The following is a 25,142-nucleotide window of genomic DNA, read 5'->3' as shown; positions in this document are numbered from 1 at the left end:
ATGGTGTAACAATACATCATATAGATGTATATAATGAACAGACTAGGTCTATACTGCTCCTACATGGTGTAACAATACATCATGTAGATGTATATAATGAACAGACTAGGTCTATACTGCTCCTACATGGTGTAACAATACATCATGTAGATGTATATAATGAACAGACATAAATGTAGAATAATGAACTAGTGTTCCACATTTTATTTCTATTCAGATAAAATGACGCTGCATTAATTCAATCATTTTTACAATCAGCACCAGCTCTCTGACATGGTGGAATAATACTGTTTGGAACATCCATGAGGTAGTGAATGTTTTTCAGGTCAACAACTTATCAATGTTCTCAGAACAACATCATCACATTTTCATATTCCTTTACCTTGATGACTAGAAACACAAACTAACTCAATGAAACACAACAAGTAAATTCAAAAGGTTTCAATTTTAGAATCAAGAAATGCACAAGCTATGAATCTAGTTCATCATTTACATTTAGCAATATCCAAATCATGTAATCAATCAAATTCATTTTGCAATATCCAAATCATATATCCAATCAATTTCAATCAAATTCATTAAGCAAAAGCCTAATCTTATATATAAAATCAAAGTCTATAGGTTTCAAGGTTAGAATCAAGAAATGCAAAGTTCCATTCATCTATATAATAATTTACATTTAGCAATATCCAAATTATATAATGAACAACTGAGGGTGTATACCTGTAACCAACGCATTACAGTTCATATCCAAAACAAAATACACATTTTATAGTATTTAATCTGATTTTAGATATGATCAGGCCTCGAGGTGAAAAAACTAAAATATGCCTATTTCTGAGTAAGAATTCATATAAACAAAATGATAATAATAATAAATAATATGCCATTTAGCAGACGCTTTTATCCAAAGCGACTTACAGTCGTGCGTGCATACATTTTTTTTTTTGTGTCTGGATTTCATGTGGCATAAACAAAAACACAAATTGTCAGTCAAAACCATAAGACAGAACACAGCCTCTCTATTCTCTCATGTGATTTCAGGTTCTCTGACTGGGAAATTGTCCTTCCACACAGAGAGAGAGCAGTGGTGGGGCTTTTTGCGTGTGTATTCTCTTATGCTCCTTCAGGTTCCTTAACCAGGTAAAACTCTTTCCACACTGGGAACATTGGAATGGCTTTTCTCCTGTGTGTGTCCTCTCATGCCTTTTCAGGGTAGCTAACACGGTAAAACTCTTTCCACACTGGGAGCATTGGTAAGGCTTTTCTCCTGCGTGTGTCCTCTCATGAGCTTTTAGGTACCCTACTCGGGAAAATCTATTTTTACATTGGGAGCAGTGGTAAGGCTTTTCTCCTGTGTGTTTTCTCTCATGCTCTTTTAGGTGCCCTATCTGAGTAAAACTCTTTCCACACTGGGAACATTGGAAAGGCTTTTCTCCTGTGTGTATTCGCTCATGCCTTTTCAGATTATTTAACATGGTAAAACTATTTCCACAGTGGGAACATTGGAAAGGCTTTTCTCCTGTGTGTGTCCACTCATGCCGTTTTAGGTTCCCTAAGCAGCTAAAACTCTTTCCACAGTGGGAGCAGTGGTGGTGTGTCTCTGGTTTGGACGTCTCTGGTTCTGGTTCCCCTGTAGGACTCTTCCCGCTGTCTGGTCTCTCTCCTGCCAAAGACAAACAGATTATTTAGAGACTTGAATGAAACCTCCACATGATAAAACTGTCTTCCTATGAGGTTTAATCCAGACTAGATCCCTCAATAAAAGAGCAGAGCTTGTCATCACAGAGTGGCTGTACTGCTTTGTAGACTGGGTAAATCCATTTGAATTCAATACATTTTTGACAGCATCCCTTTTGATTTAAAAAAAGCTTTCCTTACATATTTGCCTTTGGAAGAAGTGGCAAGACAGTGACTTTTTGGAACTGAAAGCCAAAACATTCATGACATAAAAGGTGCTCAAAGTTGACTCTTTTTGCAAACCCCACCATGCAATGAATCATCCATCGTCTTCATCACTGGAAAATATTAACGGTTGAGTTTGAGATCATTTAAAAGCTTCCAAACAGGGTGGTCAAACTATTTGATTATTTCTTTAGAAAAAAGTGTTTTAATAAAGGCCTGATTGGTGTCACTTTTGCCCCAATCCCAGCTAATAAACCTGACCCCAATAATCAACTAATCATGGTCTTCAGTTTAGAATGCATTTAGTTTAATCAGCTGTGTTTTCTAGGGATGGGGGGAAAGTGTGACACCACTCCGTCCCCGAGGACTGGAGCTGCCCGTCCCGGATTTAACACATATTTTCAAGTCAACATTCTCTGTGGACCTCCAACGATCTTTGTGGTTCCATTTGAAAGTTGAAATGTTATTCCCATTTTAGTAAAATGTATCAGCCAAAACATGACACCACCTTTTATTCTCAACAGACGGCACAACACAGGAACCTCTCATGTAAAATAGGGTCTAAGCTACAACATACTGAATGCGAATATGAAAAAAAAATCAGAGTTTACAAGTTTAAGATAATTGACTTTAAAGGTGCAAATATTACAGATTTTATTTGATTTTTTCCCAGAAATGATGAAATAGTTTGATAACCCTGTTTGTTTTAAATGATATCGATCTGAACCGTTTTATCTTTTCCAGTGATGAAGACATGGATGTCTCATGGTATGATGGGTAATGATCTGGCTGTGTCAAAACTAGTCAGAATTTAGAGCTATGCGGGAATCCCTTGCTGATTTAAAACGTGTGCTTAATACAAGTAAAACTAAATACATGTTGTTTTCAAACTCTCGTAAGAATGTTTCAGATGAACTACATGTTCACTCATTAGATGGTTCTCCAATCGAACGTGTGCCCCGCATATAAATACTTAATCATTTGGATTGACATGGATTTTATGTTTAAAATACATATAGATGAGCTGGTTAAGAAGCTAAGATTTAAAGTTGTTTTTTTCTACAGAAACAGATGGTGCCTTTCTCTAAGCAGTAGGAAGCAGATTATTCAGTCAACCTTTTTAACTGTTCTTGATTATAGTGATATTATTTATCAAAGTCCAGCTGCTACGACTCCTAAACCTTTGGATGCCGTCTACCACAGTGCCCTTCGTTTTGTTACAGGCGACAGTTTTAATACTCATCACTGCATCCTGTTTCAAAAGGTTGGCTGGACTTCGCTAAAGACCCGTAGATTTCTACATTACCCCCTTTCTGTTTCCAAGGCCCTACTTCATAACCTTCTGTCTTATCTAACTTTACTGTTGAAGTATAGGCACCTGAGTTGTTTAACTCGTTCACAGGATTGGTTAACTCTTGAGTTTCCTAGGTTCTCCACCGAGCTGGGTAAATCTGCTTTTAGTTTAAATTCACCACTAAGGACTCAAATTCAAAGTAAATGAAGCAATCTTTATTATCACGGAGAGGTTCACAAACTCAATACAAGCCCGATGAAACTCTGAAAAGGGACGTTCCCTTTTCAGTCCCTTTATACTGCTACACAAACAAGTCATTATAACCATGGTTGGTTCCTGCATGAGACTGACTGATATACCACACCAGGCTTCTTACCTTGAAACTGTGATACTCCTTATAGTTCCCAGAGCAATGTTCTGGGCGTACTGCCAATGCTTATCAGTGATAGAAGGGATTCCTCGATGTACAATCAGTCAGTCACTCGCAAGTTGGATATTAGAAAAGCAGCATTGTGCTAAATATAAAATAAAATGTCCATCACACACCGTGTTGCTGGAATAAAATTCTAAATACATTTTATCTTGATGTTCTGGCGCTGTTCAGGCAATTTAAAGTATTGATTGGGGAATTATTTGTGGAGGAATGTAACTGTTTTTCTGGGAGATTTTGCGATGTTTTATTTTTGCTTCCCATGACTGTGTTTTTGTATTTTAATTAGTATATGTTTGGGTATAATGTGTATATTGATGTTGTATGTACATGTGTAAAAGAGACCTAGGACTCAATATATTTTCCCATGACTGTGTTTGTACATGAGTAAAATATATTTTCCCATGACTGTGTTTGTACATGTGTAAAATATAATTTCCCTGCTAAAGTAAAGGTTCAATAAAAAAAAGGCTGTATATTTGCAGCTCAAATCAATTTAAACTTGCGCCCATCTCTGTGTTCTAATCCAATGCGGAGTCCTAGACTAAAATACAATTAATGCTTGATCCAAAAATGTGGTCAGAGGCTCCATATGTGGTCAGAGGCTCCATATTAAGACGCAATTGCACAGCCTCCAGAGGCCAAATCGACGCACTGTACCGCATCGCCGTGCGCCTCCCAAAATGTTTGTAACAATGAACTGCTCCGTGAAGAGCAAGAAGTGTGAATGCCCTAACTTCTGCTGAGGCCGTATCACCGTAAATACTGCATGGCCAATGGAGACGTTGGGATTGACCATGCACTCAGATGCACAATGCACTTCTCTCTCCAGAATGCACTCTCTCCCACCAATTTGTGCACATTCATTGTTTCAATACTTCATTGTGTGAATTGTTTGTGTTTGATTGTCAGTGTCTATCAATTCCCCATTACATACATCACCAGAAGTACATTTACCGTAATTTCTATAATTTCTAATCTACAATGTTTGTTACGGTAACTTCTGTTAATGCATTCAATATATTATTATTACAGCATTTTAAACATTCTCATTGTCAGAGTGGACACGTTGTTTGAGGACCACAACAACCTGCTACACTTGTGAGAAACAAGTTATGGTTTATTTCATTGCATTTATGAGTTTTGTCAATTTATTAATTGTCCCCATTTGGGGATCTGATAGTATTTCTGATTGGCTTAACGCACCACCACTAATGAGTTGTAGAGCTTCTCAAATTATTTTTTTTCTTCACCTCAAACAGCAAGTAAACAAAGTCTGTTTTTACATTAATTGAGAATTACAATAGTTCCTCAAATCTTTCCAGCTCTCTCCCTTTCGATAATCACTCACCGTGAAAGGAAAGAAATGGTCTTGCTCTGATCCAGTGGAAACATCATAAAATAGGGCCTTACCTGATTACTTCTTATCCCGCAAATAGCTTACAGCTGTGTCTGTTCGGAGCTCACTGGCATCGAAAAGTCTGAGGGCCCAGAATATTTTATACAATGTTGCAAGTTTGCCAGCATGAGCTTCAGGCCGGACCCAGTTGATACCATGTTTCAAGTTCGTTGCAGACAGGCCATTCGTAGTCAATGTGATTTATAGGATATTTATTTTGATCAGGAGATTTTCTACCTGCAGGCTGCAAAGATTTTTTTTGGTTAGCTTTATGTTGGCTATTTTTAAATAGTTGACCATGGCAATAGAAGTTACTTTTAGATTTGTATAATCTTCATTTAGATTTAGATAGAATTTTGATTAACCTAAATTAACATTTACGAGTTTTGTCTTTTGTTTGGAGCGCTCCTGTCAATGTTGAGTAATGGACACTCACCTGATTACGCATAGAAGTAGGACTATAGGCTACCTGGCCTGAAAAAAATCTTTCCAGCTCTCTCCCTTTCGATAACCACTCAGCGTGAAAGCGAAAAATGTCATGCTCTGATCCAGTGGAAACATCATAAAACAGGCCTAGCCGATTCCTTCTTATCAGTGCTTGACTTGGACTGAAATAGGTTCCGGTACTCATTTTGGGTGCTGGTACTGTTTATATTTAGGTGCAGGAGCTCCACAATTCTTTTGAGCTAATAATTCTATAAAAGGAAGGAACAGGAGCTCAAGCAGTAGAACATCTGAGGTGCTGGTACTCAGCTAGTCAACCACCGCTTCTTATCCCTTGGCGCAAAATCGCCTACAGCTGTGTCTGTCCCGAGCTCACTGGATACTTTCCGAATGTAAAATGTAGTCTGAACACTTCCATGTTCCTTCACTGCTTCACATGGTGTGCATGTAAACATCAGCCTTTTGCTGAGAGTTTCCATTGGTGAGGGTGGAAAAATCTCAATTTCTAACATGTATGCCCCCAGAATTAAATAGAGCATCTGACCAAATTTAGAAAATATTTTAGTTCTGAGTTACATTGAGACTGTCTCTTTTACAAGGGTAGCATAAAATACAAAGAACAGAATTGAGTATTTATTTTATTTTATTTTATTTTATATGGATCCATTACGTTGTCATTGGTAAAAATAGAAAAGAGTTGAGGGCCTAGATAGCTGCCCTGCGGTACACCACACTTTACATGTTAAACATTAGAGAAGCTTCCATTAAAGAAAACCCTCTGTGTTCTTTTACATAGATAGCTCTGAATCCACGATATGGCGGAGGTTGAAAAGCCATAACACATTTTTTTTCAACAACAGGTTATGGTCAATCATATCAAAGGCTGCACTGAAATCTAACAGTATAGCTCCCACAATCTTCTAATGATCAATTTCTTTCAACCAATCATCAGTAATTTGCGTCAGTGCAGTACATGTTGAGTGCCTTTCTCTATAAGCATGCTGAAAAGTCTGTTGTTTACAGAGAAAATGTATTTGGTCAAACAGTTTACTAAGAGCTGGCAGCAAGCTGATAGGTCGGCTGGTGGAACCAGTAAAGATGCTTTACCACTCTTGGGTAGCGGAATGACTTCGGCTTCCCTCCAGGCCTGAGGACAAAGACTTTCCTCTAGGCTCAGATTAAAGATATGACCGATAGGAGTGGCTATAGAGGCAGCTACCATCCTCAGTAGCTTTTCATCTAAGTTGTCAATGCCAGGAGGTTTGTCATTATTGATTGATAACAATAATTTTCACTAGGGAGCATATAATTTTAAAGCCCATTCCATGCGGTAAAAACTAAAGATAAAAAGTGATTTAATAACCCATGAGTGTGAATAAAAACACCTCCAACACAAACACACTTTTTTGCATTTTCTAAATGTCTGACATATAACGCTCTGCGCATGTGCTATATAAAAACGATATGCAATGATGATTGTTCTGCTACCCAGGTCTGGTATTGGAGATCATTCCACATTCTGTGTTCTACTACCCAGGTCTGGTATTGGAGATCATTCCACACTCTGTGTTCTACTACCCAGGTCTGGTGTTGGAGATCATTCCACACTCTGTGTTCTACTACCCAGGTCTGGTGTTGGAGATCATTCCACACTCTGTGTTCTACTACCCAGGTCTGGTGTTGGAGATCATTCCACACTCTGTGGATCTCCCGCATGTATTTTCTGATGTTTAATCAGAGAACTTGAATGAGAGTATCTCTTGTCACATTGATCACAGCTATAGGGTTTCTCTCCTGTGTGTGTTCTCTGGTGTTGTGTCATGTTTCTTAGGGAAGCAAAGCTCTTCCCACAGTCAGAGCAGTGGTAAGGTTTGCCTCCAGTGTGTGTTTGCTTATGTTCAGTCAGATAATAAGCTCTACCAAAGCTTTTCCCACACTGATCACAGCTATAAGGTTTCTCTCCTGTGTGTGTTCTCTGGTGTTCTTTAAGGTGTTCTATACGAGAAAAAAATTTCCCACACCGATCACAGCTATAAGGATTCACTCCCGTGTGGATTCTCTGGTGTACAGTCAGGTGTGCTGACTGAGTGAATCTCTTCCCACATTGATCACAGCTATAAGGCTTCTCTCCTGTGTGGGTTCTCTGGTGTTCTTTAAGGTGTTCTATACGAGAAAAACTTTTCCCACACCGATCACAGCTATAAGGCTTCTCTCCTGTGTGGGTTCTCTGGTGCAGCATCAAAGTCTGTGATGTTGAAAAGCTTTTCCCACAATCTGAACAGTGGTGAAGCTTCTCTCCTGTGTGTATCCGCTGATGTGTTTTCATATTTCTTGAATGAGCAAAACACTTCCCACATTGATCACAGCTATAAGATTTCTCTCCTGTGTGTACTCGCTGGTGTATTTCATGTTTTGATGAAGATTTGCAACGTTTCCCACAGTGAGGTTTCTTCCCTGTGGGTCTCCGCTGGTGTTTCTTGAGGTGTTCTGATCTGGAGAGACTCTTCTCTGCCTCGTCAGCATCATGATGTTGTTGAGGCTCCCCAGAGGATCCACAACAGTCACGTCTCTCTCCTGTGTGAACGACAAAGTCACACAGTCACTAACCAGGTTTCCATCCAACCATTTCATTCAGATGAACACATGAAAAAGGTCACGACTGGGCTGATGGAAACAGGAAATGCAGGTACAATTTTATAAATGCCGACAGACATTTGTTCATTCAACATGGTGGGAACTTTTTCTGTCAGTAAAATTTATTATTCGAGAAATGGCAGCGGAAACGCTTTTATGTTTATTAGGCTACAGATTAAATAAGTTACGATGAACTTCACAGGGTTGGTGAAAGTGCCACGGTGATGAGCTTGACGCTCCAATTCCAATAAGTATCGACGGTCTTAGTCTGGTGACATGATGATCGATGCTTGGCTGCCGAATCCCATTGAACTGGTTGTTTCTTTATTCGGTAGATGGGAATTTAACCGCAGGAGTTATTCTGATACTACGTCATCACGCACTGACCTTTATCTGAAAACAGGTTGGATGGAAACGTGCATATATTTGTATGAATATATTTTGAATATTCACATGAAAATCTGTCACAAATTGGAAGGAAACCTAGCTAATCTAGTGAATTTTAAAAATGTCTTTCACAAACTTTGACAATTGTCTTCTAAGTCTTGTTTTGGTTCGTTTTTGGTCCACCAGCCACTGTGGCAGAAAGATTAAAGAATATACCAGCCACTGTAGCAGGCAGATTAAAGAATATACCAGCCACTGTGGCAGGCAGATTAAAGAATATACCAGCCACTGTGGCAGGCAGATTAAAGAATATACCAGCCATTCAGTTTTTTGTTACCAGCCAAAATATTGTTTTTGCCATGATTACACCAAAAATCACAAAAATGAATGACCATGCTTTGTTTCTAAAACCAGAAATATATTAGTAGTAACAAGTAATGAATGACCATGCTTTGTTTCTAAAACCAGAAATATATTAGTAGTAACAAGTAATGAATGACCATGCTTTGTTTCTAAAACCAGAAATATATTAGTAGTAACAAGTAATGAATGACCATGCTTTGTTTCTAAAACCAGAAATATATTAGTAGTAACAAGTAATGAATGACCATGCTTTGTTTCTAAAACCAGAAATATATTAGTAGTAACAAGTAATGAATGACCATGCTTTGTTTCTAAAACCAGAAATATATTAGTAGTAACAAGTAATGAATGACCATGCTTTGTTTCTAAAACCAGAAATATATTAGTAGTAACAAGTAATGTGGTCTATTGCTCAATGTCATTACATTTTTGTGACCCGAGTTTTTTTAACCACTGTGTGTTAAAACCATTAAACTTAGACACAATAGTAATGAACAGTTTATTATTTTATTTATTTAATTGTTTACTTCAGTTTATTTAGTAAATACTTGAACACTTATTTTGTATTTTTGTTATTAAAACTGCATTGTTGGTTAAGGGCCTCTACTGGATCAGTGTCCCGAAATCGGGACGGTTGTTGCTCGATATGCGATAATGTGACTAGAATGACGTTGTAAACAACAGCCAACCTTCCGGGACATAGACATGTCTTATATGGGCAGAAAAGCTTACATTCTCGATAATCTAACTGCACTGTCCAATTTACAGTAGCTATTACAGTGAAAAAATACCATGCTATTGTTTGAGGAGAGTGCACAACAACAAAAAAGTTATCACGGCAACTGGTTTGATACATTCACCTCTGAAGGTAAATAATGTACTTACATTCAGTAATCTTGCTCTGATTTGACATCCTGAGGGTCCCAGAGATAAAATGTAGCGTATTTTTGTTTGATAAAAATCCATTTTTATATCCTAACACGAACCATGTTGTATACAGTGTTTCGCATGAATTCCGACTCTCTCAACTTGCAACAAAACAATCGATGAAATCTAAACGCTAAACCTTGTTTCACCCAGTCAAGTTCGGTTTCTGTGCAATCCTCAGACACTCTAGAAGGCAACCAATCTTGTTTCATCATTCTACATTACGTGGGAGAACTTGCACAATTGGTGGCTGACTAAATACTTTTTTCCCCCACTGTATCTCTATGCAAAAATCAATCCAGAGAAGTCACCTCCTACTGCGAGATTTTAGTCCTTTTCTACAGTGCCAAAAGATAAAGATTGGCAGAAAACTGGTTTATCGTATCCACCCGTTTGTAATTACTGCCATGAGAAAGGACACATTGTTTCTCAGTGTCCTAAGTTGAAACAGAAAAATATGTTTCTTCTTGTGGGAGCACTCCAGCCCATTAAGTCTCTGGTTGGGACTGGGGTCTGTCATGAAGTCTCTGGTTGGGACTCTCATTAAGTCTCTGGTTGGGACTCTCATTAAGTCTCTGGTTGGGACTCTCATTAAGTCTCTGGTTGGGACTCTCATTAAGTCTCTGGTTGGGACTCTCATTAAGTCTCTGGTTGGGACTCTCATTAAGTCTCTGGTTGGGACTGGGGTCTCTCATTAAGTCTCTGGTTGGGACTCTCATTAAGTCTCTGGTTGGGACTCTCATTAAGTCTCTGGTTGGGACTCTCATTAAGTCTCTGGTTGGGACTGGGGTCTCTCATGAAGTCTCTGGTTGGGACTGGGGTCTCTCATTAAGTCTCTGGTTGGGACTCTCATTAAGTCTCTGGTTGGGACTCTCATTAAGTCTCTGGTTGGGACTCTCATTAAGTCTCTGGTTGGGACTCTCATTAAGTCTCTGGTTGGGACTCTCATTAAGTCTCTGGTTGGGACTCTCATTAAGTCTCTGGTTGGGACTCTCATTAAGTCTCTGGTTGGGACTCTCATTAAGTCTCTGGTTGGGACTCTCATTAAGTCTCTGGTTGGGACTCTCATTAAGTCTCTGGTTGGGACTCTCATTAAGTCTCTGGTTGGGACTCTCATTAAGTCTCTGGTTGGGATTGGGGTATCTCCTAAACCAGATGTTGGATCAGATGTGTACGAACCGTTTGTTTCAGACAGGTTCTGGGTCACTGCAGAGTGGTGATGCTGTTAAGCAGCCGGTGAAGATACTGGGAGATACTGGGGAAGCCGTTCATTCCTTTTTGGAGGGTGTTTTTTGCCACGTCAGCAACTGGTTCCAGTGTGTTAGTACAAGGCGTGGAGATGCTTCAGCAACTGGTTACAGTGTGTTAGTACAAGGCGTGGAGATGCTTCAGCAACTGGTTCCAGTGTGTTAGTACAAGGCGTGGAGATGCTTCAGCAACTGGTTACAGTGTGTTAGTTAGTACAAGGCGTGGAGATGCGTTGCATTGGCAGTTCCTTTCTACAATGTGGAACTCTAGTCTGGTCTTATTTCTGGTTCCGTTGTCATTGGAGTGAGGCCTGTAATTAATATATGCATTCACAGAAATTAATCTAACCAAATGACAGGGATTAACGGTAGATTTACTACTGGTGACATATGTAATGGGGAATAGATTTTTTGTTAAATCAAAGGGCAATTCAAAAATTGGTGGAAGCCAGCGGAGGACATTCTGAAGAGAGACTGGCCTATATCTTCTTCTCCACATAACCCTCCCCTTCTTCTTCTCGTCTCAACATATTAAATTATACTGAAGAGGCATTATCTTCCCACATAACCCTTCCCTTCTTCTTCTCGTCTCAACATATTAAATGATACTGAAGAGGCATTATCTTCCCACATATTCTAGATGCTTTTCACTGACAGTCACCACTCAGCAATCAGATAGACCTATCGCCACGGCAATGCCCAAACTGCTGGCTTCCCAAACAGGCTGTGATCTGAAACTATCCACAGCTATTTTTTTATTAAAGACGCTAATGATCCCTGATTCCTCTGTGGCCAAGTCATGCTTTCTGGTGAAGTATTTTTTATTTATTTCTGTATAGACAGGAGTAAATATATAGTTTTGGCAAATTTATTTCCATTAACTTTCCTATTGGACCCAGCGCTATGTCATTTCTCTTCTGTTCCATTAACTTTCCTATTGGACCCAGCGCTATGCCATTTCTCTCCTGTTCCATTAACTTTCCTATTGGACCCAGCGCTATGTCATTTCTCTCCTGTTCTATTGGTTCTCATATCACCTTTCTTTCGTTGTCCAGAAGCCAAAGGCACAATCCTAGTCATATTAGCATCCCATCCTAGTCATATTAGCATCCCATCCTAGTCATATTAGCATCCCATCCTAGTCATATTAGCATCCCATCCTAGTTGTTGCATCATTAGATTCCCCCTCTTTCTAAGTTTCTAACAGAGATTTTTATCTCTGTCACATTTGGAACCACTATTACAGTGGGGGGAAAAAGTATTTAGTCAGCCACCAATTGTGCAAGTTCTCCCACTTAAAAAGATGAGAGAGGCCTGTAATTTTCATCATAGGTACACGTCAACTATGACAGACAAATTGAGAAAAAAAAATCCAGAAAATCCCATTGTAGGATTTTTAATGAATTTATTTGCAAATTATGGTGGAAAATAAGTATTTGGTCACCTACAAACAAGCAAGATTTCTGGCTCTCACAGACCTGTAACTTCTTCTTTAAGAGGCTCCTCTGTCCTCCACTCGTTACCTGTATTAATGGCACCTGTTTGAACTTGTTATCAGTATAAAAGACACCTGTCCACAACCTCAAACAGTCACACTCCAAACTCCACTATGGCCAAGACCAAAGAGCTGTCAAAGGACACCAGAAACAAAATTGTAGACCTGCACCAGGCTGGGAAGACTGAATCTGCAATAGGTAAGCAGCTTGGTTTGAAGAAATCAACTGTGGGAGCAATTATTAGGAAATGGAAGACATACAAGACCACTGATAATCTCCCTCGATCTGGGGCTCCACGCAAGATCTCACCCCGTGGGGTCAAAATGATCACAAGAACGGTGAGCAAAAATCCCAGAACCACACGGGGGGACCTAGTGAATGACCTGCAGAGAGCTGGGACCAAAGTAACAAAGCCTACCATCAGTAACACACTACGCCGCCAGGGACTCAAATCCTGCAGTGCCAGACGTGTCCCCCTGCTTAAACCAGTACATGTCCAGGCCCGTCTGAAGTTTGCTAGAGTGCATTTGGATGATCCAGAAGAGGATTGGGAGAATGTCATATGGTCAGATGAAACCAAAATAGAACTTTTTGGTAAAAACTCAACTCGTCGTGTTTGGAGGACAAAGAATGCTGAGTTGCATCCAAAGAACACCATACCTACTGTGAAGCATGGGGGTGGAAACATCATGCTTTGGGGCTGTTTTTCTGCAAAGGGACCAGGACGACTGATCCGTGTAAAGGAAAGAATGAATGGGGCCATGTATCGTGAGATTTTGAGTGAAAACCTCCTTCCATCAGCAAGGGCATTGAAGATGAAACGTGGCTGGGTCTTTCAGCATGACAATGATCCCAAACACACCGCCCGGGCAATGAAGGAGTGGCTTCGTAAGAAGCATTTCAAGGTCCTGGAGTGGCCTAGCCAGTCTCCAGATCTCAACCCCATAGAAAATCTTTGGAGGGAGTTGAAAGTCCGTGTTGCCCAGCGACAGCCCCAAAACATCACTGCTCTAGAGGAGATCTGCATGGAGGAATGGGCCAAAATACCAGCAACAGTGTGTGAAAACCTTGTGAAGACTTACAGAAAACGTTTGACCTGTGTCATTGCCAACAAAGGGTATATAACAAAGTATTGAGAAACTTTTGTTATTGACCAAATAGTTATTTTCCACCATAATTTGCAAATAAATTCATTAAAAATCCTACAATGTGATTTTCTGGATTTTTTTTTGTCATTTTGTACCTATGATGAAAATTACAGGCATCTCTCATCTTTTTAAGTGGGAGAACTTGCACAATTGGTGGCTGACTAAATACTTTTTTTCCCCACTGTAGTTTGGAGCTGTGCTTTGGGTCATTGTCCTGTTGTAGGAGGAAATTGGCTCCAATCAAGCGCCGTCCACAGGGTATGGCATGGCGTTGCAAAATGGAGTGATAGCCTTCCTTCTTCAAGATCCCTTTTACCCTGTACACATCTCCCACTTTACCACCACCAAAGCACCCCCAGACCATCACATTGCCTCCACCATGCTTGACAGATGGCATCAAGCTCTCCTCCAGCATCTTTTCATTTGGTCTGCGTCTCACAAATGTTCTTCTTTGTGATCCGAACACCTCAAACTTTGATTCGTCTGTCCATAATACTTTTTTCCAATCTTCCTCTGTCCAGTGTCTGTGTTATTTTGCCCATCTTAATCTTTTCTTTTTATTGGCCAGTCTGAGATGTCTTTTTCTTTGCAACTCTGCCTAGAAGGTCAGCATCCCGGAGTCGCGTCTTCACTGTTGACATTAAGACTGGTGTTTTGCGGGTACTATTTAATGAAGCTGCCAGTTGAGGACCTGTGAGGCGCCTGTTTCTCAAACTAGACACTAATGTATTTGTCCTCTTGCTCAGTTGTGCACCGGGGCCTCCCACTCCTCTTTCTATTCTGGTTAGAGCCAGTTTGCACTGTTCTGTGAAGGGAGTAGTACACAGCGTTGTACGAGATCTTCAGTTTCTTGGCAATTTCTCGCATGGAATAGCCTTCATTTCTCAGAACAAGAATAGACTGACGAGTTTCAGAAGAAAGTTCTTTGTTTCTGGCCGTTTTGAGCCTGTAATCGAACCCACAATTGCTGATGCTCCAGATCCTCAACTAGTCTCAAGAAGGTCAGTTGTATTGCTTCTTTAATCAGCACAACAGTTTTCAGCTATGCTAACATAATTGCAAAAGGGTTTTAAAAATGATAAACTTGGATTAGCAAACACAACGTGCCATTGGAACACAGGACTGATGGTTGCTGATAATGGGCCTCTGTACGCCTATGTAGATATTCCATAAAAAAAATCAGCCGTTTCCAGCTACAATAGCCATTCACAACATTAACAATGTCTACACTCAATTTCTGATCAATTTGATGTTATTTTAAAATGGACAAAAAAAAAGATTTTCTTTCGAAAACAAGGACATTTCTAAGTGACCCCCAAACCTTTGAACGGTGGTGTATGTTTTATTGGCTGCTTCATTACATGAGTTGCATGTCCTGTTAAGATTCATTACCATAATCTAAATGTGATTTCTGTCATTCTGAGCACCGTGGGTTGAGCACCGTGGGTCGATCACCGTGGGTCGACGAGCCTAATGGGTTATGCACCCAATACATACGGTGGGTCCGGTAAAGTTCTCAAATGGCCGGTAAATTAAAATCTTCCCGGTCACTTTGTCCGACGCCACATCTTCCTAACAGAAACCCTGGTAGCATTATTTAGCATTTAGCATTGTTAGCATGTAATGTGTATATATTATATTCTACATTATAATGGGTGTAGCATTACTGAGCGAGATCAGTGCCATCACCCAAACTGGTTGTAGATCTCAATGTGATGTGGATAGGAAGCTTTTTTTAAATGTAGGAAATAAAACATATAAGTATCTCAACTGAATATTTTAAAGAAATCAAAGGAGAGGAATATGTGTAGAGTGGATGACAAAGGAGAGGGAACCCACAGTAGTTGTCTGTTATTGGAGAGGGAACCCACAGTAGTTGTCTGTTATTGGAGAGGGAACCCACAGTAGTTGTCTGTTATTGGAGAGGGAACCCACAGTAGTGGTCTGTTATTGGAGAGGGAACCCACAGTAGTGGTCTGTTATTGGAGAGGGAACCCACAGTAGTGGTCTGTTATTGGAGAGGGAACCCACAGTAGTTATTGGAGAGGGAACCCACAGTAGTTGTATGTTATTGGAGAGGGAACCCACAGTAGTGGTCTGTTATTGGAGAGGGAACCCACAGTAGTTGTCTGTTATTGGAGAGGGAACCCACAGTAGTTGTCTGTTATTGGAGAGGGAACCCACAGTAGTGGTCTGTTATTGGAGAGGGAACCCACAGTAGTGGTCTGTTATTGGAGAGGGAACCCACAGTAGTTGTCTGTTATTGGAGAGGGAACCCACAGTAGTGGTCTGTTATTGGAGAGGGAACCCACAGTAGTTATTGGAGAGGGAACCCACAGTAGTTGTCTGTTATTGGAGAGGGAACCGACAGTAGTGGTCTGTTATTGGAGAGGGAACCCACAGTAGTTGTCTGTTATTGGATAGGGAACCCACAGTAGTGGTCTGTTATTGGAGAGGGAACCCACAGTAGTTGTCTGTTATTGGAGAGGGAACCCACAGTAGTTGTCTGTTATTGGAGAGGGAACCCACAGTAGTTGTCTGTTATTGGAGAGGGAACCCACAGTAGTTATTGGAGAGGGAACCCACAGTAGTTGTCTGTTATTGGAGAGGGAACCCACAGTAGTTATTGGAGAGGGAACCCACAGTAGTTGTCTGTTATTGGAGAGGGAACCCACAGTAGTTATTGGAGAGGGAACCCACAGTAGTTGTCTGTTATTGGAGAGGGAACCCACAGTAGTTGTCTGTTATTGGAGAGGGAACCCACAGTAGTGGTCTGTTATTGGAGAGGGAACCCACAGTAGTTGTCTGTTATTGGAGAGGGAACCCACAGTAGTGGTCTGTAGATCTCTAGAACGTGTGGATAGGAAGACACAACTTATTATTATTACTGGAAAATATTCATTTAAAATCCGGGTCAGTAGGGTGGATGTTGCTATGGTGACCAGTAGGTTACAGTAGTACACGTGACATACCGACAACTTTGAGAAAAAACACTATAGGAGATGGCTTTGCAAATTCATAACATGAGGCTAGTAGCATAGCATCTCTCTCCATTGAATTGACGAGCGAACTCCAAATATCCAAAGTGAAAAACACATTTAAGGCGGTACTTACTGGTGTTAATCAGATCTCCTATCTCCTCCTCTTCATCTTTCAACGTGACAGTAATCTCTCCCTCCTTCTTCACTCCAAAACCTGCATCCTCCTCTATCTCTTCTTTCACTGTAACATCCTCCTCCTCTTTCATTCTGAACGCGTCTTCCTCTTCTTTCACTGTAACATCCTCCTCCTCTTTCACTCTGAACGCGTCTTCCTCTTCTTTCACTGTAACATCCTCCTCCTCTTTCACTCTGAACGCGTCTTCCTCTTCTTTCACTGTAACATCCTCCTCCTCTTTCATTCTGAACGCGTCTTCCTCTTCTTTCACTGTAACATCCTCCTCCTCTTTCACTCTGAACGAGTCTTCCTCTTCTTTCACTGTAACGTCTTTCTCTTCTTCTTTCACGGTAACAGCTTCACCCTCTACTTGTTTTTGTATTGTAACATCCTCCTCTTCCTCCTCCTCTTTCACTAGAGCTTCTTTCTCCGTCCAGCAGACCTCCTCTTCTTTAGCAGGAGGAGAGTAGCTTAGTGAGCTCATGGTCGGGGATGTTAGCTATCTAGGCTAGTGCTAACTTAACAAGCCAGCTAGCTGACTAATAACAACTTAATATTAAATTAAATAGGTTAACAAGTAGATACGACGGAAGTGTGTTTAAAACACAGTAGCTAATATACACCGAAAGCGTCTAGTGCTTGAATCTTTCGGCTGTTGGCTAACCAGCTACGGAGGTGGTTGACTGTTGCCTCCCGTCCACTAGATTATACGTCACGCTTTCAGCATCGCCTGAAAGACACACATCGCCATCTGCTGACTGGAGTGGGTATCGCGCTTGAGGAAAATATTTTATTTTCAAAGTTTATTTTAAATGTATATAATTAAATAATACTATTATATTGAGACGTACAAAGACAGGGATGTGCTGATTGATTAGTGCAGATTTTTAACGAGTTCAAATAAAAAAAATTATACTACAGCACATCTGCATTTAAGGCAGTTTCATTAAGTCAAACAAAATCTAAATAAGTAACTATCTAACATGCTGCTCCAACATGGTGTAACAATACATCATATAGATGTATATAATGAACAGACTAGGTCTATACTGCTCCTACATGGTGTAACAATACATCATATAGATGTATATAATGAACAGACTAGATCTATACTGCTCCTACATGGTGTAACAATACATCATATAGATGTATATAATGAACAGACTAGATCTATACTGCTCCTACATGGTGTAACAATACATCATGTAGATGTATATAATGAACAGACTAGATCTATACTGCTCCTACATGGTGTAACAATACATCATGTAGATGTATATAATGAACAGACTAGATTTATACTGCTCCTACATGGTGTAACAATACATCATATAGATGTATATAATGAACACACTAGGTCTATACTGCTCCTACATGGTGTAACAATACATCATATAGATGTATATAATGAACAGACTAGATCTATACTGCTCCTACATGGTGTAACAATACATCATATAGATGTATATAATGAACAGACTAGGTCTATACTGCTCCAACATGGTGTAACAATACATCATGTAGATGTATATAATGAAAAGACTAGGTCTATACTGCTCCTACATGGTGTAACAATACATCATATAGATGTATATAATGAACAGACTAGGTCTATACAGCTCCTACATGGTGTTACAATACAGTGCATTCGGAAAGCGTTCAGACCCATTGGCTTTTCCCACATTTTGTTACGTTACAGCCTCATTCTAAAATCGACTAAAATAAAATAAAAATCAACATCAATACATAATTACATAATGACGAAGCAAAAACATGTTTTTGTTTTTGTTGCTAATTTATATAAATAAAGAAATAATGAAGTGTCACATTTACATAAATATTAATATTAACATTAATTAATTAATTAATAAAAACGTTAATATATCATTTACATATGTATTCAGACCCTTTACTACGTACTTTGTTGAAGCACCTTTGGCAGCGATTACAGCATCGAGTCTTCTTGGGTGTGATGCTACAAGCTTGGCACACCTGTATTTGGGTAGTTTCTCCCATTCTTACATTTACATTTACATTTTAGTCATTTAGCAGATGCTCTTATCCAGAGCGACTTACAGTTAGTGAAAACATATGTATATATTTTTATACCGGCCCCCCGTGGGAATCGAACCAACAACCCTGGCGTTGCAAACGCCATGCTCTATCAACTGAGCTACATCCCTGCCGGCCATTCCCTCCCCTACCCTGGACGACGCTGGGCCAATTGTGCGCCGCCCATGAGTCTCCCGGTCGCGGCCGGCTGCGACAGAGCCTGGATTCGAACCAGGATCTATAGTGGCACAGTTAGCACTGCAATACAGTGCCTTAGACCACTGCGCCACTCAGGAGACAAGCTTCTCTGCAGATCCTCTCAAGCTCTGTCAGGTTGGAGGGGGAGCGTCGCTTCACAGCTATTTTCAGGTCTCTACAGAGATGTTAGATCGGGTTCAAGTCGGGCTCTGGCTGGTCCACTCAAGGTTATTCAGAGACTTGTCCCGAAGCCACTCCTGCGTTGTCTTGGTTGTGTGCTTAGGGTCGTTGTCCTATTGGAAGGTGAACCTTCAACCCAGTCTGAGGTCCTGAGAAGGTTTTCATCTGTACTTTGCTCCGTTCATCTTTCCCTCGATCCTGACAAGTCCCTACCGCTGAAAAACATCCCCACAGCATGATGCTGCCACCACCATGCTTCACCGTAGGGAGGATGCCAGGTTTACGCCACCCGTGACGCTTGGCGTTCAGGCCAAAGAGTTCAATCTTGGTTTCATCAGACCAGAGAATCTTCTTTCTCATGGTCTGAGAGTCCTTTAGGTACCTTTTGGCAAACTCCAAGCAGGCTGTCATGTGCCTTTTACTGAGGAGTGGTTTCCGTCTGGCCACTCTACCGTAAAGGCCTGATTTGTAGAGTGCTACAGAGATTGTTGTCCTTCTGGAAGGTTCTCCCATCCCAACTGAGGAACTCTGGAACTGTGTCAGTGGCCATCGGGTTCTTGGTCACCCCCCTGACCAAGGCCCTTCTCCCCCGATTGCTCAGTTTGGCCGGGCGGCCAACTCTAGGAAGAGTCTTGGTGGTTCCAAACTTCTTCCATTTCAGAATGATGGAGGCCACTGTGTTCTTGGGACCCTTCAATATTGCAGAAATTTTTTGGTACCCTTCCCCAGACACAATCCTGTCTCAGAGCGCTACGGACAACTCCTTCGACCTCATGGCTTGGTTTTTGCTCTGACATGCATTGTCAACTGTGGGACCTTATATAGACAGGTATAATCATAAACAATATGATGTAATGTGCCATGAACAAAAACACTACATTCTCAGTCAAAAACAAATGTCAGAACACAGCCTCACTATTCTCTCATGTGATTTTATTTCTATTCAGATAAAATTACGCTGCATTAATAAAATCCTTTTTACAATCAGCACCAGTTCTCTCTGATATGGTGGAATAATACTGATGGGAACAGTCATGAGGTAGTGAATGTTTTTCATGTCAACAACTTATCAATGTTACCAGAACATCACATTTTCATACACCTTTAGCTTGAGGACTTTACTATACAAATTAACTAAATGAAACACAAGTAAATTCAAAAGGTTTCAATGTTAGAATCAAGAAATGCACATGCTATGAATCTAGTTCATCATTTACATTTAGCAATATCCAAATCATGTAATCAAATTCATTTTGCAATATCCAAATCATATATCCAATCAATTTCAATCAAATTCATTTAGCAAAAGCCTAATCTTATATATCAAATCAAAGTCTATAGGTTTCAAGTTTAGAATCAAGAAATAAAAAGTTCCATTCATCTATATAATAATTTACATTTAGCAATATCCAAATAATATAATGAACAACTGAGGGTTTATACCTGTAACCAATGCATTAAAGTTCATAACCAAAACAAAATACACATTTTATAGTATTTAATCTGATTTTAGATATGATCAGGCCTCGAGGTGAAAAAACAAAAATATGCCTATTTTTGAGTAAGAATTCATATAAACAAAATGATTTCATGTGGCATAAACAAAAACACAAATTGTCAGTTTAAAAAATAAGTCAGAACACAGTCACTCAATTCTCTCGTGTGATTTCAGGTTCTCTGACTGGGAAATTGTCCTTCCACACAGAGAGAGAGCAGTGGTGGGGCTTTTTTCGTGTGTGTTCTCTTATGCTCCTTCAGGCTCCTTAACCAGGTAAAACTCTTTCCACACTGGGAGCAGTGGTAAGGCTTTTCTCCTGTGTGTATTCTCTCATGCCTTTTCAGGGTAGCTAACACGGTAAAACTCTTTCTACACTGGGAACATTGGAAAGGCTTTTCCCCTGTGTGTGTCTTCTCATGAGCTTTTAGGTCCCCTACTCGGGAAAATCTCTTTTTACACTGGGAGCAGTGGTAAGGCTTTTCTCCTGTGTGTATTCTCTCATGCTCTTTTAGATGCCCTCTCTGAGTAAAACCGTTTCCACAATGGGAACATTGGAATGGCTTTTCTCCTGTGTGTATTCGCTCATGCCTTTTCAGGTTAGTTAACACGATAAAACTCTTTCCACACTGGGAACATTGGAAAGGCTTTTCTCCTGTGTGTGTCCACTCATGCTCCTTCAGGCTCCCTAACTGAATAAAACTCATTCCACATTGGGAACATTGATAAGGCTTTTCTCCTGTGTGTATTCGCTCATGCCTTTTCAGGTTAGCTAACACGGTAAAACGCTTTCTACACTGGGAACATTGGAAAGGCTCTTCTCCTGTGTGTGTCCACTCATGAGCTTTTAGGTCACCTGATCGGGAAAATCGCTTTTCACATTGGAAGCAGTGGTAAGGTTTTTCTCCTGTGTGTATTCTCTCATGCCTTTTCAGGTTAGCTAACAGGGTAAACATCTTTCCACACTGGGAACATTGGAAAGGCTCTTCTCCTGTGTGTGTCCTCTCATGAGCTTTTAGGTCCCCTGATCGGGAAAATCTCTTTTTACATTGGGAGCAGTGGTAAGGCTTTTTTCTATTGTGTGTTTTCGCTCATGCTCTTTTAGGTGCCCTATCTGAGTAAAACTCTTTCCACAATGGGAACATTGGAATGGCTTTTCTCCTGTGTGTATTCTCTCATGCCTTTTCAGGTTATTTAACATGGTAAAACTCTTTCCACACTGGGAACATTGGAAAGGCTTTTCTCCTGTGTGTGTCCTCTCATGAGCTTTGAGGTCCCCTGATCGGGAAAATCTCTTTTCACATTGGAAGCAGTGGTGTTGTCTCGCTGGTTTGGGCATCTCTGGGTCTGGTTCCGCTGTAGGACTCTTCCCGCTGTCAGAGTGAGAGTCTGGTCTCTCTCCTGCCAAAGACAGAGTATTTAGTTAAACAGAGACTTGAATGAAACCTCCACATGATAAAACTGTCTTCCTATGAGGTTTAACCTAGACTAGATCCCTCAATAAAAGACCAGAGCTTGTCATCACAGAGTGGCTGTAGTGCTTTGTACACTGGGTAAATCCATTTGAATTGAATACATTTTTGACAGCATCCCTTTTGATTTAAAAAAAGCTTTCCTTACATGTTTGCCTTTGGAAGAAGTGGTAAGAAAGTGACTTTTTGAAACTGAAAGCCAAAACATTCATGAGATAAAGGTGCTCGAAGTTGACTCTTTTTCCAAACCCCACCATGCAATGAATCATCCATCGTCTTCATCACTGGAAAATATTAACGGTTGAGTTTGAGATCATTTAAAAGCTTCCAAACAGGGTGGTCAAACTATTTGATTATTTCTTGAAAAAAAAGTGTTTTAATAAAGGCCTGATTGGTGTCACTTTTGCCCCAATCCCAGCTAATAAACCTGACCCCAATAATCAACTAATCGTGATGTTCAGTTTAGAATGCATTTAGTTTAATCAGCTGTGTTTGCTAGGGATGGGGGGAAAGTGTGACACCACTCCGTCCCCGAGGACTGGAGCTGCCCGTCCCGGATTTAAAACAACATATATTTTCAAGTCAACATTCTCTGTGGACCTCCAACAATCTTTGTGGTTCCATTTGAAAGGTGAATAACATTTACATTTCAACTTTTAGTAAATGTTTCAGCCACGACACCACCCTGTAAAATAGGATCTAAGCCTTAACTTACTGTATGGGTCTAAGATACAACATACTGTATGGGTCTAAGATACAACATACTGTATGGGTCTAACAACATACTGTATGGGTCTAAGATACAAAGTACTGTATGGGTCTAACAACATACTGTATGGGTCTAAGATACAACATACTGTATGGGTCTAAGATACAACATACTGTATGGGTCTAAGATACAACATACTGTATGGGTCTAAGATACAACATACTGTATGGGTCTAACAACATACTGTATGGGTCTAACAACATACTGTATGGGTCTAAGATACATCATACTGTATGGGTCTAACAACATACTGTATGGGTCTAAGATACAATATAATGTATGGGTCTAACAACAAACTGTATGGGTCTAAGATACAATATACTGTATGGGTCTAACAACATACTGTATGGGTCTAAGATACAACATACTGTATGGGTCTAACAACATACTGTATGGGTCTAAGATACAACGTACTGTATGGGTCTAACAACATACTGTATGGGTCTAAGATACAACATACTGTATGGGTCTAAGATACAACATACTGTATGGGTCTAACAACATACTGTATGGGTCTAAGCTACAACATACTGTATGGGTCTAAGATACAACATACTGTATGGGTCTAAGATACAACATACTGTATGGGTCTAAGATACAACATACTGTATGGGTCTAAGCTACAACATACTGTATGGGTCTAAGCTACAACATACTGTATGGGTCTAAGATACAACATACTGTATGGGTCTAAGATACAACATACTGTATGGGTCTAAGCTACAACATACTGTATGGGTCTAAGATACAACATACTGTATGGGTCTAAGATACAACATACTGTATGGGTCTAACAACATACTGTATGGGTCTAACAACATACTGTATGGGTCTAAGATACATCATACTGTATGGGTCTAACAACATACTGTATGGGTCTAAGATACAACATACTGTATGGGTCTAAGCTACAACATACTGTATGGGTCTAACAACATACTGTATGGGTCTAACAACATACTGTATGGGTCTAAGATACAACATACTGTATGGGTCTAAGATACAACATACTGTATGGGTCTAAGATACAACATACTGTATGGGTCTAAGATACAACATACTGTATGGGTCTAAGATACAACATACTGTATGGGTCTAACAACATACTGTATGGGTCTAAGATACAACATACTGTATGGGTCTAAGATACAACATACTGTATGGGTCTAAGATACAACATACTGTATGGGTCTAAGATACAACATACTGTATGGGTCTAACAACATACTGTATGGGTCTAAGATACAACATACTGTATGGGTCTAACAACATACTGTATGGGTCTAAGATACAACATACTGTATGGGTCTAAGATACAACATACTGTATGGGTCTAAGATACAACATACTGTATGGGTCTAACAACATACTGTATGGGTCTAACAACATACTGTATGGGTCTAAGATACAACATACTGTATGGGTCTAAGATACAACATACTGTATGGGTCTAAGACACAACATACTGTATGGGTCTAAGATACAACATACTGTATGGGTCTAACAACATACTGTATGGGTCTAACAACATACTGTATGGGTCTAAGATACAACATACTGTATGGGTCTAAGATACAACATACTGTATGGGTCTAAGATACAACATACTGTATGGGTCTAAGATACAACATACTGTATGGGTCTAACAACATACTGTATGGGTCTAAGATACAACATACTGTATGGGTTTAAGCCACAACTGATGGAGGGATTGTGCGTTCCTGGTGTAACTCGGGCAGTTGTTGTTGCCATCCTGTACCTGTCCCGCAGGTGTGATGTTCGGATGTACTGATCCTGTGCAGGTGTTGTTACACGTGGTCAGCTGTCCGTCCTGTCTACCTGTAGCGCTGTCTTAGGCGTCTCACAGTACGGACATTGCAATTTATTGCCCTGGCCACATCTGCAGTCCTCATGCCTCCTTGCAGCATGCCTAAGGCATGTTCACACAGATGAGCAGGGACCCTGGGCATCTTTCTTTTGGTGTTTTTCAGAGTCAGTAGAAAGGACTTTAGTGTCCTAAGTTTTCATAACTGTGACCTTAATTCCCTACCGTCTGTAAACTGTTAGTGTCTTAACGACCGTTCCACAGGTGCATGTTCATTAATTGTTTATGGTTCATTGAACCAGCATGGGAAACAGTGTTTAA

At 40.2% G+C, this 25,142-nt stretch overlaps 1 protein-coding gene across 1 annotated transcript; it reads right to left on the bottom strand.

The window, feature by feature from the left end:
* Positions 1-1,579: 1,579 nt before the first annotated feature.
* LOC311124276 (uncharacterized protein) lies at positions 1,580-17,181 on the bottom strand (the record flags this gene model as incomplete). Its single annotated transcript, XM_084198445.1, has 2 exons — positions 16,789-17,181; positions 1,580-1,666 (listed from the first exon to the last, which is right to left on the bottom strand). Coding segments are annotated over exons 1-2 (373 nt in total), but the record flags the coding sequence as incomplete, so codon positions are not given.
* Positions 17,182-25,142: the final 7,961 nt, after the last annotated feature.

Source organism: Coregonus lavaretus (genome assembly GCF_964263955.1).
Source record: "Coregonus lavaretus genome assembly, contig: HAP1_SCAFFOLD_69, whole genome shotgun sequence".
NCBI lineage: Eukaryota > Metazoa > Chordata > Actinopteri > Salmoniformes > Salmonidae > Coregonus > Coregonus lavaretus.
This window is presented reverse-complemented; position numbering and strand designations above follow the sequence as displayed.